This window comes from Anastrepha ludens, chromosome 6 (assembly GCF_028408465.1).
Source record: "Anastrepha ludens isolate Willacy chromosome 6, idAnaLude1.1, whole genome shotgun sequence".
In the NCBI taxonomy this organism is placed as follows: domain Eukaryota; kingdom Metazoa; phylum Arthropoda; class Insecta; order Diptera; family Tephritidae; genus Anastrepha; species Anastrepha ludens.
This window is the reverse complement of record NC_071502.1, coordinates 33,573,623-33,593,977: the sequence shown is the minus strand read 5'-3', so window position 1 is coordinate 33,593,977 and position 20,355 is coordinate 33,573,623. Positions and strand designations below refer to the sequence as shown.

Below are 20,355 nucleotides of genomic sequence, written 5' to 3'. Positions count from 1 at the left end.
GGAAATTGAATGGCGCGGAGTCCAAAGGACTTTCTGAGTCCTTCCAAACCGATAGATCAGCAATTTGAGAACAGTTAATATTAGAATTTAAAAGGTTATATACAAATAACATTGAAAATATATTATTCTCTCTTCCATGCCCTGCAAGCCGACTAATTTACGCCTACCAAAATAGTTTGGGAGACCATTCAGCCATGATAAAGTACGCAAAGTAATTTTTGTAAAAATTCTTTGAACTTTTTCAATTTTATTAGTGCATAGTTGATAACCCGGATTCCAGATTATGCAACGGTAATCCAAGTGACTTCGCACTAAGCATAGATACTACGCTTTGAGGGTTAACGGATCAATAAGTCAACAGTACTCCTACGTATGAAACAGATAATCGTGAAGGCTGGAAAATATAATTTTTGAATCAAAAGCTAAGCCTAGATCCTTGATTGTGTTATTACGCCACAACTTATGACCATTTAGTGTATAATCAAAAATTATTGTTTTCGATTTTTTAGCAAAAATCACGACTCATCATTTATCAACATTCAAGCATGAATTATTTATTTATTTATTTAATCAACAAACATAAGGCTTACAGACTATTACATAGGTAGATAAAAATTAAGACCTTATGACAAGAGTCTCATAAGTAACTTCTTAAAAGTAAACTTAGAGTAAGAGAAATCAAAGACTAAGGAAGAATAATAAGCATTAAATTGAGCTAGCGCCCTTCTAAAAGGAGCACTCATTCCATAAACAGTTTTAGCAACACCCACAAAAACCAGTTCATTACAACGGAAGATGCGTGAGGGAATATTAAAATTAATTTTATTGAGTAGATACGGGCAACCTATTGAGGTCGTACAAATATCGAAGACAAAACACATCGATAACAGAACACGCCTAGACTCTAAGGACATTAGATTTATTAATAAGGAACGAGACCGATAAGACGGAATGGGATCAACGAATTTCATCGAGTGTAAAGCAAAACGCACAAAAGCTCTCTGAACAGACTCAAATCTACCTATTAACATAGACTGTATGAAACGGTCTCCAAACGAATACAGCGTAGACCGAACTAAGGGCGAGTACAACAGTTTGAGAGTATAGGGATCAAAAACGAAGAACTATTTCGAAGAATAAAGGCTAACATTGCGAACGATTTAGAAGGAATAAAGTTTATGTGCATGGTGAAGTTGAGCTTGGAGTGAAAATAAACACCCAGATACTTTAATTGCCTAATTGACTTTAGCGGCGAGTTCGAGATGTAGTAAGCTGTTGGATCAACATTAAAAACTTTCGCATACGAAGTATAGTGACATTTATTAATTATGTAAGGAACACCAATCAATGAAATTGTCTATACGAGATTGGAGATCAATGCAATCGGTGCTATTGGGAGTCCCAAAAAATAGCTTCACATCATCTGCATACATAAGGCATTCTGGGGTTCTAAATTGTTTGGACAGATCATTAATGAATAATAAAAAGAGAAGTGGGCCTAGATGTGTTTCTTGTGGCCTGCCTGATCAAGCATTTACTGATGTTTGTGAACTCTTTCGCAAAATGTATTGCTTTTACTTACTACTCCAAGCAGACAACAAATTCTTTTTCAAATAAATCTGTACCCACGGAGTTAAGGGGTTACATACGTGCAGCGTAACAATAAAAATAAATATAAAAACATTTTATACATTTTATATATTACATATATTAGTATGATATTTAAACATTATAAAAAAAAATTATTTAAATTTTTCTTTACAAAAATTGGTACACAAAAAATCACGGTGCCCAAAATAAAAGGGTTTTCCAATAACAGGTGTTATTTAAATATATAAAAGGCTATCGAGAGATGATTAACCATTTTTTATGGTCGGAATTGAATGATATTGATCTGGACAACGTTTATTTTCAACAAGACGGCGCTAAGTGCCACACAAGCAACGAAACCATTGATCTTCTACGGGAAAAGTTTCCGGACCGTGTTATCTCTCGAAGAGGTGATCACAATTGGCCACCGAGATCTTGTGATTTAGCACCTTCTTGGGGGCTATATGAAAGAAAAGGTTTATGCCAACAGCCCAGTATCGATTCAACACCTCAAAGATGGAATTCGTGGGGCTATCGAGGACATAGGGCAGCCACTTTGCAATTCGGTTATGGAAAATTTCATGAAAAGGATATTGTCCTGTAAGCGTGGTCGTGGTGGTCATTTGCCTGATGTTATTTTCCACTATTAACGGCACACCTTCCTCTTTGTAATGAAATAAACATCCGATCATTTACATTAAAAAATAGCATTTTTCTTTGAATATCAAAATAACACCTCTTATTGGAAAATCCTTTACAATGAAACAAAAGTTGCTCCACTGTCTGCATCATTTCTCTTTATAATGTGGATGGATCTGTAAAAAGTAAAAAAAATCTTGTAAAAAAAGTTCCAGTCATAGTTGTCGAGCCAGATTTTTGAATTTCGAAAAATTTTGCAATTTGCGGCATTTACAAAAAAACGTTTTACGTTATACGTTTTACGACATAAATGTCACACTTTAATTATGTTTATAAATTTTTTTTTTTTAAATATCAAAAATCCTGCTCGACATCTATAGAGAAAACAGTTTCGAATATTAAAAAAAAACCGCATAAAAAATATTAAAAACTTTATGAGTTATCATTTGCCGGTAGTTTCGAGAAAAACCAGTTTAGACTTTCAAGTGCATTTTCGCTGCCTCAAACGAGGGACAGCTACCTGTGCGCATCAAATTCTCGTCGGGCAGTTGCATTTCCTACCAAAACTTTGTATCTATGTGGAATTTTTACAATCGACTTCCACAGAAATACGCCAAAAACTATAAAGCATAATAATCTGTAAAAAGAATACATTTTTTGAAAATTCTAGACCTATGCTACCCTTTAATGTTGCATTCTCAATTCCGTCTTGTTCCAAACAGCAAATATTGTGTAGAATACATCTATGTACATAAAATTGTTTTAACGACTGAATTCAATTTTGTATTTTCCTTGAAATGAAGTCAACGTTCGAATCTTGTTTGACAACAATTCTTGTGAAAAATGGCTTGTTTCTTCTTCTTCGTACTACCAAATACAAGTTTTATATCAGCGCTACCAACATCAGTAAAAAAGATTCAGATTGCTCCAGTGGGAGTTAAACGTGAAACTGAGCTGGATAACCCAAGAAAACACGCTAATTGTTGATAGATATCGCCATGAGTTCTTTACTCAGCATAAAAGCAAAGCTTATGGCAATTTCTTCATACTTATCAAACAAGTTTTTTCTTGGATGATGAAACAATTGAAGTAAATGAGCGAATTATGGTGATTCGTCTCCCAATTTAAAGTTTGGCATTAATGTTAGGTAAATGAGAAAGGTGTGCGTGCGTGCGGGTTAAATAATCAAATATGATAAATAGGAACTAAAAGCTAGTAATTTTAATATTATTTAAAAATAAAAAATAAAAGCAATAATAAAAAATATTAATTTAATATTTAAATTAAATTACAATTTTTTAAATTAATTTTGGAAAAAAAAATTAAATTAAATGATGATGGTGAAATGACAAAATTTTGTGTGCAAAACGTATCTAAGTAATGGGTGTGCATATAAGTGTGTATATATATGTATATGTATGCATGTATACATATGCTATTGGAAATCTGTAAGAAAATATTAAAGATCCATCAAAGGTGCATTCGCGTTCAAAAAAGTGCTAACAATTTATGTATTTATAGTGTAAATATATACTTGTACATTCACAGTATGTATGTATGTATATATATCGAGTTTGAGTAAAAATTATATTGTGCCCATTCATACCTCTAGCAAAGCAGAGATTTCGACAGTACTAAAATACGTGTGTATGTATGTGTATATGTAAAATTCGTCCGTGGATAAGTAAAGGCGAGCACTAAGTTCGGTCAGAATTATTTACAACATACTAAGTTCATACATATGTATGTATGTGCATACAAATATATATCCATTCCCGTACTTTAGTTGTTTCAATATGCTGAGGGCAACAAATGGAACGAAATTGCATTCAAACTAGAGCACGTCGCCTCTTTAGGGTAATGCCTTGCAAATATTCAAACGTTGTAGAGCAAATGCTATGAAAACACGTCGACCGTCATTAAGAGTGCAACGTTTAGTACGGGTATCGAAGACACTTGTTGCCACTACCAACATAGCCATCATCAACAGCAACGGCCAGAGCAACAGAAACGCAGCAGCAGCGTCATTAGCAGAGGCGACAGTGAATAGCGAGGGAAACCTAACGGAATAATGCTGCATTAAACAAAATGTTTCTGGCCCAATCACATGCACAAACATACAAACAAATAGCAGTGCGAATACATAAAGTTGCCGCTGCCGCTGACGTTGTCGCGGCTGCCACCTTTACAGTCACAGTCACAGTCACACTCACCAGACCGCCAACTATAATCGCCCCCTTCGAGTCGTTTCAAGTCTACTACTTGGCAGTTTTTCGAGTCAAAACTAAAGTTTGTGGCAGAGTCACCGCTTGCGCTTCTAATAAGACAACAACCACAACGAGCACCAGCACCAGCACCAGCACCGCCACCGTCACCACCAACACTAGCACCGCAAACGCCACCGTCCCTTCTGTAGTGCGCAAGACGTAGTAAAATGGAACCCTCATATGATCACGAACAACCACATCATCTGCTAACAAATTACAAGTAATATTTACATTTTTCCCATGGCAGCTTTTTTTTGTTTAATTACACCCAACTGAAAAGTAGTAGTAACCAGATACATATCTTTGAGATAATAACCATAATGAATGAAAATGTAGTTGTGAAAAGTTTTTACATAACATATACACACCTATGTATGTATGTATGTATGTATGTATGTGCATATATTCGTATTTTATTACATATTTACAAGTATATATATACATGGACTTGTGCAGGCATACACACATACACATGTCACACATACGCAAATACACAGATGCAGAGATAGAAACTCGTAAAAATGGGTGATTTGTACATATTCGTATAAGGTATGAATTGACGATTTTCAATATTTATGTACGTATGAATGTGTGCATGTATAATAACGTTTATATGAACGTCCAAACACATGCATACTTATTTGCATATGCACATACAATTATGTGTGTGTGGGTGTGTGTGCCGGAATTTGCAAACGGACGCGGCTAAGCAAGCGCTATAAATATCGAGCTGTACATACAAACATATGTACATATATGTATGTATCTCCATCTGCATTTGTATATAAGTTGATACTTAAGTTCGTAAACGTATGTATGTACACACGTATGCTTATATATAAACATGTGCTTGTATATAAATAAGTAAAATATGTAGTACATATATTTCATCGGAGGCAAACTAGGTAATGTAGCAACTTTTGCTAAACTTCATCTTAGCGAAATTGTATGGCAGAATGATTACTGCTTGCTTATATTCAAATGCCCAGAAGTAATAAACCAAGCAGCGAAATCCACTGGCTCCAAACATTTGCGCTTCGGAACTATGATTAGTGTGTATTTCTTTCCTTTTGCGTACAGGCAATTGCTGCTAAGTTTTTCATGATAGAAAATTTCGATTGTGTCTCATGTATTAATTTTTTTTACCTAAAAACCAAACCAGTACCTTTAATTGTAAATTATAATATTAATTAAAATTTAAAATATTGGATCATAGCGTTTTTACTGAAGACTTTTATTTAAATAAGAAACAATAATTATAGCAATAAGTTAATCAATTATATATTCGCCGTTGCTGTTTACAACCTCTTCCGTTTCGCCAAAAATCGCTTGGTCTGGTGTCAAAGCAGTTGTTGAGCCAGTTTTTAAGTACTCCTTTAATATCGAAGGTAACGTTCGACAGGGAACGGAAAAGATGGTAATCGATCGGTGCAAGATCCGAAGAATGCGGCGGACGCTGAAGGACTTCCAACTCGAGCTCTTGGAGTGCGGATTTGACGACTTGTGCAACATGGGGTCTGGCGTTGTCGTGAAGGAGTACGGTAGGAGCATGTCGAACAAGTGTTTTCAGTCGAGTAGCCTCATTCATGCGGTGTAGCTGGGCAATGTACAACTCCTCGTTGACCATGACATTCTTTTCGAGTAATTCCCAGTGCACCATGCGCTCCCAGTCCCACCAAACACGTATCATTATCTTCTTTGGAATAAGATCCGACTTGACTCTCGGCTTTGGCGTATCTCCTGGAGCCACCCACTCCTTTCTTTGCTTCATATTGATGTATAGGCACCATTTCTCATCTCCCGTGACGATTCGGTACAAAAAACCGCGTGTTGCTTGATGACGGGCGAGATGATCAGAATCAATTTGAAGGCGACTTTCTTTGTTCTTTTCGTTGAGCTCGTAAGGCTCTAAGGCTCCCAATTTTTCGGTAAATACCATTGAATGTAGGGGATTGAGAATAGTTTTATGATCGCAGTTCATTTTTTCCGCCAATTCACGACTGGTTTGGCGACCGTTCTCCTTCAAATATTAATTGAGATGATCTTCATCGAATTCAGAAGGTCTTCCGCTGCGGGACGTGTCATCGACGTCAAAGTCCCATTTTCGAACTTTGCAAACCATTTCCGTGCTATAGACTCGCCCATGACACCTTCTCCATACACGTCGCAAATATCCCGGGCTGCTTCGGTAGCTTTTTGACCTCGATGAAAAGCAAAGAAGCGCAGGTGTCGAAAATGTTGATTTTTGCCTCCTGGGTACTCCATTTCTAAGCCTCAAAACAAACAAAAAATTAAATAACTCAAAAATATACAATTAACTTTGGAGAGCAGAAAGAGTTCTTTTGAATGAAAACTTACCTTTTGTCAAACCGCAAACAAATCGTTGTAAAATAAAATAAAATATAAAAACGCTATGAACTTATTCCCCAATCCAATATGTGATGGATATTTATATCAAGCTTGATTAGTAAACTTCTTTTTCTTCTTGATTGGTGCGATAACCGCTTACGTGATTTTGGTCGAGTTTTACAAAGCGCGCCAGTCGTTCCTTTTTCGTGCTAACTGGCGCCAGTTGGAAACACCAAGTGAAGCCAAGTTTTTCTCAATCTGATCTTTCCAACACAGAGAAGGACTTCCTCTGCTACCACCAGCTGGTACCACATCGAAATTCTTTCATAGCCGGAGCGCTTGTATCCATCCGCTGGATCTTTATTCGCTGCACTATGTCTATGTCGTCGTTAAGCTCATATAGATCATTGTGCCATCGCCTGCGATACTCGCCGTCGCCAACGTGCAAAGGTCCAAAAATTTTCCGCAGAATCTTTTTCTTAAACACTCCAAGGAATGCCTGATCGGATATTGTCATCGTTCAAGCTTCTGCGCCATACGTTGGGACGGGCATGGTGAGAGACTTATAGAGTGTTAGTTAGGTTCGTCGAGAGAGGACTTTACTACTCAATTACCTACTTAATTCAAAGTAGCATTTGTTGGCGAGGGAGATTCTCCTTTGGATTTCAAGGATTTATTAGTAAACTATGACTAAAAATCGGCACGTCTGACGGCATCTTGAACATTGGAATTCTGAAAAACATGCGAGAGCGAAAGAATACCTTATCTAATTTTATATTACATTTTGGGTGATCCAAAGAATCTGGGTATTTTTGGGAGAAATTATTTTGAACAAATAAGAAAGCTAACAAATAAATATGCAAGTCGTTCCCTAGACAATTCCCACATATTTCACCGCTTATAAATATTTGTCCAAGTGAAATGGAGATCTTTATAATCCATCAATTAAGAATCTAGCCACCTATCGCAGGGCTCACTACATATACCCCCTTAATCAAAAATTTCCGGAATATATTCAGAAAATTCCAAATACAAGATTATTGCTCAAAGAACTCCCCATCAACTGCGACGTACTTCTGCCAGCGTTTGATCCAGCTCTCGAGACATTTCTGGAAGTGTTAGGTTTAGCCATCAGAACCGGCTTCGATTCTTTCATTACTTTCTTTCGGCTGCTAAAATGCGTTTAACTCGATTAAACAGAGAAACTTGCAAGGATCCATATCAGGTGAATTCGATGGCTGTTGGATGACATTCGTTTCGTTCTTGGTTAAACATTTTACGGATAATGATGGCACGTTATCAAGATGCAAAAACCACGAGTTGATTTCCCACAAATTAGTTGTTTTTTGGCGAACTCTCTCTCTCTTGTAAACTCCTCATAACGCCCAAATAATAGTCCTTATTAACTGTATGAGTTTCTCCGTGGTGTACAATGTCATTGAATCCATAAAAACCATGAACATTTTTTTTTTTTTTTACTGAAAACGCTGTGGTTTTTTGGTCTTGGTTCACTCGGAACTCTCCACTCACGATGTTTGGATTCCGTATTGTATTTACAAACCCACGTCGTCTACGTCTCGTCTTCAATAGTGATGCGTTTGATGAATGTGGGTCCGGATCCAGCTTTGAAATTCATCGGCGTATCAACACGGTTCCTTTTTTGCATAAAATTCAGGTCCAATTTTGGTTGGGACCAGCTTTGCAGCAATGCGGCGCAAGCCAAAACCATTAACTACAATGTTCTGAGCGGATTCATAAGTAATGTTCAAGTCCTCTGCCAGTATTCTAATGTTAATTTGCGATTATTGATCAACTCTTCTTTCACTTTATTGATTTATCGATGTTTTTGTCAGTTTTCGATGTCGACGGCCTGCAATTACGTTCGTCATTCTCGGTGAACTCATGACTTCTTCTGAAGCATTCATGCCACTCGTAAACGGCGGTTTTTTTAGAGTATCTTTACCGCAAGAGTTTCCCAAAATTTCTAAGGTTTTCGCACCATTGAATCCATTTTTAAATGAATTTAATACAAACAAATTGTTGCAAATTCAAATTAATTTTTAAACTTACATAAATGTCGCCGTTGGAAATATACATTTTTTATACGCAACTTTAATTCAACAACTGACTGTGCAAATTAATTAGTTTTGTCTTTAAAATGCACTTCCAATGCATCCGAAATTGTTTTTTTGTTTTTGTTGTGTGGATAATTATCTCTCTAATAACACAACAAGCATATGCTGAATGAAAATAGCGGTTCTTATGCCAAATCTGTTAATGCCGCAATTCATTGTTCAGTAAATTTATACTTTAGCTGAGTTTTTTTTTTTGTTTTAAATGAATATCGAAATTCTTGCCACTTTTTTTTGCCGTCGGGTCTAGACCAATTAATATTTTTTTTTTTAACAGCATTGCAACATGTTTTAACTAACGAACAATTGCGATGAGTTTTGGCTAGCAAATAATTTTATGGGTGTTCAGCTCCAGGTGATTATGGGGCTTCTTTCGTTTAAGCCTTGTCTTCCAATTGCTTAGATCAGATAGTACTGAAGCTTGATATGCTATCGAAGTCTGTGTTTGTGTATCTTAGCATCCTTTTGTATTGTGTCGGCGACTGATTCGATGCAAAGATTGCGTTCAAGGTCGTTATAGCGAATATACCAAGGATCATTTACGGTGCGCCTTAAAACTTCATTCTGGAATTTTTGAATCTGCATTATCTGACAAGAACTTGAGCACCCCAAAGTTGTATTCCATATGCATATACAGGTTTCAGCATTTGCTTGTACAGCAGGACTTTGCTGCATATTGATAACTTGCACCTTTTGCCCATGAGCCAATCGAGATTTATATACAAGATTTCAAGTTCTTCTCTTTTTTGCTTAAGAGGTTAGGTGTAGTCAGAGGGCCGAAAAAATGATGATTTTCAATAATTTCTTTTAAAAATATAGCATATGCTTCGACTTGACTTTAGCAAAATTTAAAAAAAATTTATAATTGTAAAAATTATCGCAGTTTGTGTGGAGCCCGTTTCTCCAGAAGTCTCTTGCGGTGATCATCAAAAGCCCTTGGAGATTCATCTAAAATCAATTGGGTAAGAGAATTTTTAATAGATAATCTATGTCTGATCGTGCCAAAATTAACGATATGGCGGCCTCAGGAAATATTTTTCAGATTTTTGAGAAAAAGACCGACAATTAATTGTTAAAAAAAATTGAAATTTTGAAAAAAAACATCCTTCGATCAGGCACGAGTTTTTTATGTTTTTCAAAAGCAGTATCAATTTTATTGAAATCTACCAAGCGGTTTTTAAGTTACGGTGATTACCAGTTCAAAAAACATAGTTTTGAGAAAAACTCATTTAAAGTTTTGCTATCGATGTATTTAGAGTTATACGAATTATTTAATTACTTAAACTCTGTCATCTATTGCTGTTGCCTACGTATCATTCTATGATACCTTTTCGAGCGTTAGGTTAGTAGAGTGGGCCGAAAAAAAAATTTTTTTAGGATCGAATTTTAATAGTGCGGAAAAGTTGCACTGTTAGACTAATAAAGTGTGTGCCAAATTTCAGCCCAATCGAACGATATCTTCTGTCGCCAGCAGAGGCCTCAAATATTGAAATTTCAGTTGATATTCTGAAAAATTTTATTTTTTCTGGATATTTTTTTTCCTCTATGCATACATTCCGGAGCATATTTCATACCAAAAATAAGGACTAAAAATTAGTTAGACATAAATTTATCCTAGGTTAAGCACCTGTACACCATAAAATAATAATAAAACGTTATTGATTGTGCATCTTTTTGCCTACTTTTTATTGCGAAAATACGAGTACATAAATATTTTTGTAGCACAGAACCCACTACGTAGAGGTTGCGGAATTTTGGGTTCCTATTTTTTTGTTTTTTTTTTCTTTTATTTTTTTTTTTTTTAATTTTTTTTTTTAATTTTTATTATTTTTTATTTTATTTAGTTTTTTGTCCACATTTTGTAATATTGATAAAAAATTATAGATCAAGAAACTCTGCGTTTTTTTAAACGTAAAGCAATAGTTCATTTCATATTTATCAAATCAGAGGGAGTATTGTGCTTTGTTGTCAAACTGAGGCATAGTTTGACGTGATGCTAAAGTACACCGAATGAATCCATACCGAGTGTCACTTCCGCAAGCGATGCTTCAGTAACGAGTTTCACCGCAAGTGTATGGCATGGATATTTAGAGAACGCCCAATTCTCATACACATTGTTGGATGATAAAATCTCCATAAGAATTTCATTTGTTACGTTCTTTAGAACGGGGGGAGAGATTATATTTACCGTAGACCAGTTTATCATTTTGCTGTAATCATCAGCATCATAATCGAGATTGGGTAGAATGCGACATGCATGTAGTAAACTATTTCGCGCTCGCAAAATTTTTGCGAGGGCATCGAGGCGAATTCTCATCAGTCATCATTGTTAAAAGGATGTTTTCCGGAATAGCAAAATATGCGTTCCGAGAAATAGAAACATTAACAACATCTAAATATTTTAGTGCGAGGGACCGAGTCCGTCTGATAGTTTCAAACGGGAGCCTTGGCCCGTTTTCAAGAGAGCTATTATTTCGTATTTTAAACCACAGTGGGACATAGACGGTCAGTAAATATTTTACAAGATCTTTGAGCTTAGCTGAAGGTCGAACTGTTGAAATATACAAACGCAAAATTCTATTAGCACACGTAAGCCAGCGAGCGTAGTTGATTCGACCAGGATCACAAAATATAAGTTCCGATGGGCAAGTACCTCTTTGGATTGCCTTTGATATTTCCAGCAAATACTTTTGATCTTTGGTGAGATCCAGATGGCAGTAGTTGGCAGTTGATGAGTTGGGGCAATTAAACGTTTGTCTTAGGGAAAATTAGGTTTGTGCTATTGTCGTCATATAAACTTTTAATAAAAGATTATAATTATATGCTTTTATACGAAACAATATCTTTTGAATAAAGCGGAAGAAAAATAGACCCACTCTAATGGTTAGCGCGCTTATCTGCCACTTTCATACGTCGGTTGCTTGCAGCTGCTGCTAGCTACTTGCTCTCGAACGCTCCGAAGCGACCGAGCGCCCATGTTAATTGTATTTGATAGCTCGAAAAGTATTTGTCGGATTCACTTCAAACTTTCACACAATATTTTTAAGATAATGCAAAAAAAAATCCAAGTTTTTGATAACCCCTTAATGTGTTCGTTCCACTTAAGCTTAGCATCTTGAGTCATACCTAGGAATTTCTCCGTGTTATGGAAATTTTGCATGCCATTTAGATTCAATGGAAGATATCTTATTTCATTATAAGAGAAATCTATACGGACGGATTTCGATTCGTCAAGCTTAATTCGCTATTAAGTAAGTTTCGAGAAGCAAAATTAGAAACGAAAACAAGAGCGCCCGCAAACATAATGAAAAAATCTGCATCTAATTGGCATGAATACTACGTATTTCAATAAGTATTTCACAATTTTATGGTTTGAAATACACTTCAATATTCAGTACAGAGTCCCTGAACATAACAACAACAATTGTTCCAACGATTCTCCAACTTATGAGTTCCATCCCGGAAGTGAGAATCTGGAAACGCTGCAAAATACGTTTCCCCAGCTGTTATGACCTCATCATTTGATGAAAAACGCTTTCCACGGTATGGAAACAGATGGAAGGCGTTAAGGGCCAAATGTGTTGAATACGGTGGATGCTCTAACAATTCGAACTTTAATTCATGGATTTTAGTAATTGTCAAAAGGCTCTCGTGACACGTAGAATATTTTTTTTATTTTGCCAACTGAGTCTTTTTTGACAAATTTTTTCCTTCAGCAGGTCTAAAAGGTTACAATAATATTTAGAATTTATTTTTTTAGCAGTTTGCAAGTAATTCAGAAACAAAATTTCTTTCGCATCCCAAAAAACTGATGCTAACACCTTCTTGGGCGATTTCTGGACTCGAACTCATTTCGGAGCCGAAAAAAAAGTTCACACCACTCTTTAGCCTCTTTTTGTTGGTTTAGGATAATGATAATAGATTCAAGCCTTATCCATAGAGATGCACCGACGCACAAAATCCAACTTATCCTTTCGAAAACGCTCTAAATGTGGCTGAGAAAGTCGTATTCGAATGTGCTTTTCTGTTCGATTGTTAGCGAATGCGGCATCCATTATTCACACAGCTTTCTGAAGCCCTTCAGTCAAAATATTGCTAACAATGAGATGCTTAAACTTTCCGCATCTTACCCGCTTCTTTGACGTTATGCTAAAAATATGATTTTGTATCTATTCACTGCGATATTTATTTAAGTTGGTAGCAAATTAATCGTAATTTTACACGCCACAAACCGAATTTTTGTTGTTGCTCGATCGACTCAAATCCTTTTAGAAATTCTGTGACAGTGACGCGGCATGGCCACTAATTCCTGTGCCCTACTAACATCAAAACTTGTATTATATTATCAACTGAAAGCTGAAACCGATTCCCCGATTAACGGAGCCCCGTAGTATTATTCTATGTATTTTACAGTAGGAGTACTCGCAGTCCAGTGCAAATTTTCTTGCACCATTGTATCATTATCATTGTATATCATGTGCAGTACACCAACAAAATATCGGTAGCATGACAAATTAGTTAAATCAAAAATCCATTGCATATAAATGCTACGATTAGCAACTACAGTTGGCACTTGTATCAACCGATTAGTTTCATACAAAAAAATGTAATAAGACAAAATATACACAAAAGGCAAATAAAAAGAGAATAACCGAACAAAATTTTTTTACAAAGGCTATTTAATAACGGTCACTCACAATTCGTCGCATACATACTTGTGAGCCATTTTCTTTGAAGTGGTGTAAGTGTATTTTAATTTATATGGAGATATTTAAGGTTTGGCATTTGAATAATTTGAAAATATGGAAATATGTTCTTATATTAGTTTTGTACTTTTTTAACATTAAATTGATTTTAATTAATAATAATTATTTTTTTTAATGTGATTGACAAAAATGTATACTTTTAATGGCTTCAAAAAGCTTTTAGAGTCAGTAAAAAGTAAGAATCTTACATTTACAAAATATTAACTACGATATCTCAAATGAAATAATTTTTTTAATGAATTTTTTTTAATACTGCCACAATAAAAAAATAACAAATAATAATAAAAAAATTAACAAAATAAGGTCCAATTTGGCTTAATGGCTATGTCAATAAGCGAAATTGCCGTATTTGGGCTGAAGAGCAACTCGACGCCATTCAAGAACAGCCATTACATCCATTGAAAGCAACCGTTTGGGGCGGCCTATGGGCTGGAGGAATCATCGGTCCATATTTTTTCAAAGACGAGCCTGGTGCCAATGTAGCAGTGAATGGCGACTTTATGATGCCGAAAATTGAAGCTCGTGATCTCCACAACATTTGGTGTTTGAAGGGAATATCTTTAAAGAATAAATTTCATGACTGGTTCTACACAAAAATAATAAAGATCACCCAATCAATTTGAATTTTCGTTGTTTATTTCAATTTAAAATCCAATACCTCTACAGAGTCCGACACTCGAAGTGTAAACAACTTTAGACCGCTCGCGCAGCTGATGTACGTACATTAGCTGTCTGTAAGTTGGCTAAATGACAGTCCAGAGTATTGTTTGCAAGCGCGTGGAAGCATTTTGCCAAGAGTAAACAAGAAAAAAGAAATTCGGTAATAGATTTCTAACGTAATTGTGTGATTGCATTATATTTGGCTGGAAAATCACAACCAGCGTGAGCTCGAGCGCCTTAAAGTAAATAAAGTCTTTTTTTGTCTATCCATTACAATGGCACTGGTAACATCGCGAAACGTAATGGAGGTGGCCATCAAAAGACTGCAACGCCACGTGAAACGGTTCAAAAAGTGAAGAAGCGACTTGAGTGAAATCTCCGACGAAGTGCCAATCAAATGGCGAAAGAACTGAAAATATCTGAACGTAGCATCCGCCGCATACTGAAAAATCTTCTCAAAGTTAAGCCTTGCAAGATCCAAAAGGCGCATGATCTCACACCAACGCAGCAACAAATCAGACCTGAGAGAGCGAAGGAGCTGTTTCGCTTGGCCGAAAGCGGTAAATTTCCGAACTTTGTGTGTTCTGACAAGAAAATTTTTCAAACTGAGCACTTCGTATACTCCCAAAACGATAAACCCTTTATTTGATTGAACGTTCATACGAGAATTTGAGTCAACCATTGGCCACCAGGAGGTAGCACCCGCCACAGGTAATGGTTTGGGCCGCTGTAACCGCAGATGGGCGCTCTCCAATCATTTTCATCGAGCCTGGCGCCAAGATAAATCCGAAATACCTATTATCGGCAAAGTAGTCTGGAGGTTTCTTTAAAGCCGTGGGCAGACAAACATTTCGATGGCAGACCATGGACGTTTCAACAAGACTCGCCACAGTCTCAAAAAGCTAAAGTGAACCAAGAATGTCTAAAAACAACGTTCTGAACTTCATAACGTCCACACAATGCACAGTGGTTCCGCCGCGTAGGAATAGCGGTCATAAGAACTTTTGGCGTGATAAATGACTTTTTAGTACGTTTTTAAGTTAAGAAATGTTTTTATTTGTTAAAAAAATATTAAGACATATAAAAAGTAATTTATATATAATAAGAATATATATAAGATATAATAATAATAATAATAATATATAATAAAGTAATATATAATTAATATAAAAAGGCAAAGGAAAATTAGGTACACACATTTTTTATATTGTATAAAATTTTTTTGTTTCGTTTAAAGTATTGCATAAATCTTAAATTATAAACAATATTAGAAAAAATACCTTAAATTCCGAAAGGATGAGCATAAAGTATACTTTGCCAGTTAACTTATTCTTATTTATGAAAACAATAAAATATTCACTTCCAAAAAAATTTATGTACTTAGAAATACAAAACTTTTAACTCAATAAATCTAACACTTCTCTTGACATCACAGATTTCTTTTTACATGGTAATTTTCGTAGACTAGATATAAATGGATCGGAATTAAGAAGAAGCCTGTGCAAAAGATCAGTGTTAGTTACAGTTCTTGAGTGCTTTCTGGTATTGTCACGTCTGAATTGTTTCACTAATTTATTACATGATTCAGCTGCCTCCTCTGATAATAAACAATGATCGATCACCTCCGACCCATGAATGAGCACTTTATGAACTGATGCAGGTAAATAAAACCATGAATATTTACTAACTAGAATTTTAGCAGTGTCTAGTGCGTATATTTTGAATTTATTCGAATTAATTTTAAAACCAGATGAAAGACATTGTAGGAGATAACTACATCTGTCTATAACGTGTTTGTCTATTCCTGTGATTTCGGATGATATGGTTGAATGAAGGAAACATTTTCGTGCTGTATTTCCATCATTAGAGGTGCCACTTCCTCCACTTCGCGGTTTGTCAACTATCAAGCCTAATTGTTCTCTAAACTCCCTCTGAACAAATTCCTTTCTCTTAGCTAAAGGTGCTTTTTCCTCAGATGAACGTGCTTGCCACCTTTTAAATTCGATTCTATAAGAAACATGAATAAAGTATTCAAAAAATCGAATCCAAGAATGCAGGGGTAATAAACCAAATTCAAATCTACTGGAGTTTACTTGTTTGTTTCTACACTTTTCTAAGTCATGCATTTCTTTAGATGTCGCACAACAAATATAACATTTACTCGTAGATGAGTCACATAGGTACAGATTAGACCCTATATCAAGCGCAATCGCAGATCATCGCAGCTGGAAATTATTTTTCCTTAAAGAGGACATACGTAAGAATATTTTAATGTATGTTTCATTTGTGCAGATTCGTGCGAACTTAATATAGTTAAAACTTTAAAAACTTCTTATAAAAAAAAATAAACGGCAAATTTTAAAGTACGTATTTCGTACGGTCTGAAAATCTATTAAATAATAATTAAAAACGATAACAAAACGTTTAACATGTCGCACATACCTTCAACTTGAATTTCCATTGTACAACAGGTCATAAACACAGTAGTGCTTAGAAAAATAACACTTCCCGGAACTGCGTAAGTACGGAACGGAGACCACGCTAACTATCACTTTTCAAATTCTCTTACTTTGGAGGAACAATTAAAAGAGAATTGTTTGTGCAGTTGAAATTTCTTTTGTACTCTAAGTTAATAGGACTATGAATAAGTTCGTGCGGTTTTTTTCGAAATTTGAAACTTTATTGACGTAAAATGGTTACAAATTTAATATTCAAAATATTGTCCATCGCTTACTACTACTTTTTCCCATCTTTCTGGCAATTCACGGATTCCCTTTGTGAAAAATTCGGTCGGTTTTGCCGCAATCCACGAATCGATCCATTTTTTGACTTCATCGTAATTACGGAAGTGCTGGTCAGCCAGGCCATGTTGCATCGATCGGAAGAGATAGTAATCGGATGGCGCAAGGTCTGGACATCCCATTTGAGCGTTTCTAAGTATGTTTTGACCACTTGTGCAACATGTGGCCGAGCATTGTCATGTTGCAAAATAACTTTGTCGTGTCTATCGGCGTATTGCGGCCGTTTTTCTCGCAGTGCTCGGCTCAAACGCATCAATTGTCGTCGGTAGACATCCCCCGTAATCGTTTCATTCGGTTTCAGTAGCTCATAATACACAACACCCAGCTGGTCCCACCAGATACACAGCATAACCTTCAGGCCATGAATATTCTGCGCCGACGTCGATGTTGAAGCATGGCCAGGGTATCCATACGTTGCCCGACGTTTTGGATTGTCGTAATGGACCCACTTTTCATCGCCAGTCACAATTCGATGCAAAAAACCCTTTCTTTTGTGCCGTTGAAGCAGTTGTTCGCATGCCATAAAACGGCGTTCAACGTCTCTTGGCTTCAATTCATACGGCACCCAATGGCCTACCTTTCGGATCATTCCCATGGCTTTTAAACGTTTGGAAATGGTTGATTGATCAACTCCCAAAGTTTTTGCAACCTCTTCTTGCGTTTGAGCCGGATCTTGATCGAGCAATTCCTCCAATTCGGTATCCATGAACTTTGGCGGCGCACCCTCGCGTTCTTCGTCTTCCAAGCCAAAATCACCACTTTTAAAGCGTGCAAACCACTTCTGGCACGTTCGCTCAGATAGAGCATGCTCACCATAAACTTCCACCAAGATACGATGACTTTCGGCTGCTTTTTTCTTCATATTAAAATAATGAAGAAGAATTCCCCGCAAAAACACATTATTTGGCACGAAATTCGACATTTTCAAGTGTGGTAAAAATATTGTTGTTTACGCTTCAAATAAAAAACTTATACTGACGTTTGTGCCTTACGACAGTAGCTCTCCAATGAATGTTTGGAAATGTGGATCGATGGAATAATAATCAAGTTACGCCATCTGTTGTAAAACCGCACGAACTTATAAATAGACCTATTACTATGACTAATGAACTAACATTTTGTTAAATATTGTTGCATAATTTTAACATGACTATTTTCATCCAATGTCCTATGGCGGAACCACTGTGCAATGGCTCTCAAATTCACCAGACGCGAATCCGATGGATTATTCTCTTAGGGCCATTTTGGAGAGCAAGGTCCGAACAAAAAATTTACCAGTCTTGAGGCGTTGAAAAAAGCCATTGTCCGCGAGTAGGTCAAAATACCTGCAAGTCACATTTGGGCAGCTTGCGATTCGTAAATTGTTCACCCTTTATAAGTAAAAACATAATTAGGTTTGACAAAAAATGTGAGATATTTTTGTTTTTAAATCCCCCTGAAGTTTAAGTATCGAATTTAAAGTTTATGCTTGTTGTCAAGGTGACATTTCACATTAAAAATATTCTTTTGCTGTTTTTTATTTGTTCCATTCAGTTGTGAGTTACACGGTGTTAACGATGAAAGTCGACAAAGGGAAAATTCGGTACATTTTACAGTTTTCCTTTGATAATGGCGAAAAAGCACGCCAGGTCGCTGAAATTGTGAATGGTGTTTATGCTGTAACAGCTAATTACAAGCAATTTTGGTTTCGTTGATTCCGTTCAGGCGTTTGTGTTAAAGAAAACGTCGATAATGACAACAATATCAATAAAATCACAGAAATAATTGAAGTTGAGCGGCATGTTATTAGTCGTATCATTTGGGCAACCAATTTACGCAAAACCACAGATCCAAATCAACAAATTTCTCTGATGTTTGAAATATGTAATACTTCGAAGCTTCACCAATTAGTTTGTATCCACGTGATAAAGTTCTTAATATCGCCAAATCTAGTAATTAGCTCTTCATCTACTCCCGTAACCAAACACTATAAATATTACACTGGGAAATATTTTTCTAGCTTTCACGTTTGCAGCAATAAGTACCTGCATTTAATATTTTTATCAGTAAAGCACTCCGACATGCAAACAAAACTTAACGCTCTTTGCACCGAGTCGGATAAATTTGGCCTTAAAAAACGAAATCAATGAAAATGAACACCAAAAGTGAAGACAATTTTATGCTTCATGGCGAAGAAATTGAACACTGTTGATGTTAAAAGCTATACCTTTCATTTTAGATGAGTTTGTTTGCTTTTATAAATTAACAACCAGCCTAAAATAAATTTTTTAGTAGGTTTATAAATGCGGTGCGAACCTAATTTAGCATTCCTTACTTGTTTTTATTAATTTATTTATTCATTCTTTCATCAATTAAAGTACAACTCAAATAGATTACTAATACAAATTTTGATTTTAAATTTGGCCGAGCTCCTTCTCCTACTTGTAGCGTGAGTCTTGTCCAAACGGCATAAATTTTTTATGAGGAGCTTTTTCATGGCAGAAATACACTCGGAGGTTTGCCATTGCCTGCCGAGGGGCGACCGCTATTAGAAAAATGTTTTTCTTCATTTAGGTGTTTCACCGAGACTCGAACCTAAGTTCTCTTTGAATTCCTTAAGGTAGTCACTCACCAACCCATATGGCTACGACAGCAGAAAACGGAGTTTTCGATGTAAGGGTTTGTGAGGGTGGTAGTGCTCAACTTGTAATCGAAATCAATCGCAACTTTGCGTCTACTGAAGGACAAGTGCTGGCTTTCACCAACATTATGAGGTAAGGAGTTATCCTCACACCAATCTTCCAATCTTGCAGTCAGCTACGACATCTATACGACTGTAAATTTTCAAGTTATCTGCATAAAGCAGAAAGCGCGATGTCTCAAAAGTGAGGGAGCAGAGGTCGCGGTCGGCCAAAAAACACTTGGAGAAGGTCGATGCTGCGCGAACTAGCACATGTCGACATCTCATGGGACGGTGCAAAAATAACAGCACAACAACCAATGAATTTCAGAATTCTGTATTATAGAATTCTGTATACGAAATTCAGTATTTCAAAATTCTATTGCCGAAATGCTGTATTGACGAAATTCTGTATTGATGAAATTTTGTATTGACAAAATTCTGTATTGACGAAATGCTGTAAGTAAATGATAAGAAATTCAACAAATTTTA

General features: G+C 36.1%; 1 protein-coding gene across 1 annotated transcript in view; it reads left to right on the top strand.

Moving 5' to 3' along the window:
- Positions 1 to 4,630: 4,630 nt before the first annotated feature.
- LOC128867988 (putative transcription factor SOX-15) overlaps positions 4,631 to 20,355 on the top strand; it is a 42,009-nt gene continuing 26,284 nt past the window's right edge. Inside the window, exon 1 of the mRNA XM_054109655.1 lies at positions 4,631 to 4,716. Within this exon, the coding sequence (XP_053965630.1) occupies positions 4,664 to 4,716 (53 nt within the window). The 5' untranslated portion in view covers positions 4,631 to 4,663. The remainder of the gene's footprint in view (positions 4,717 to 20,355) is intronic.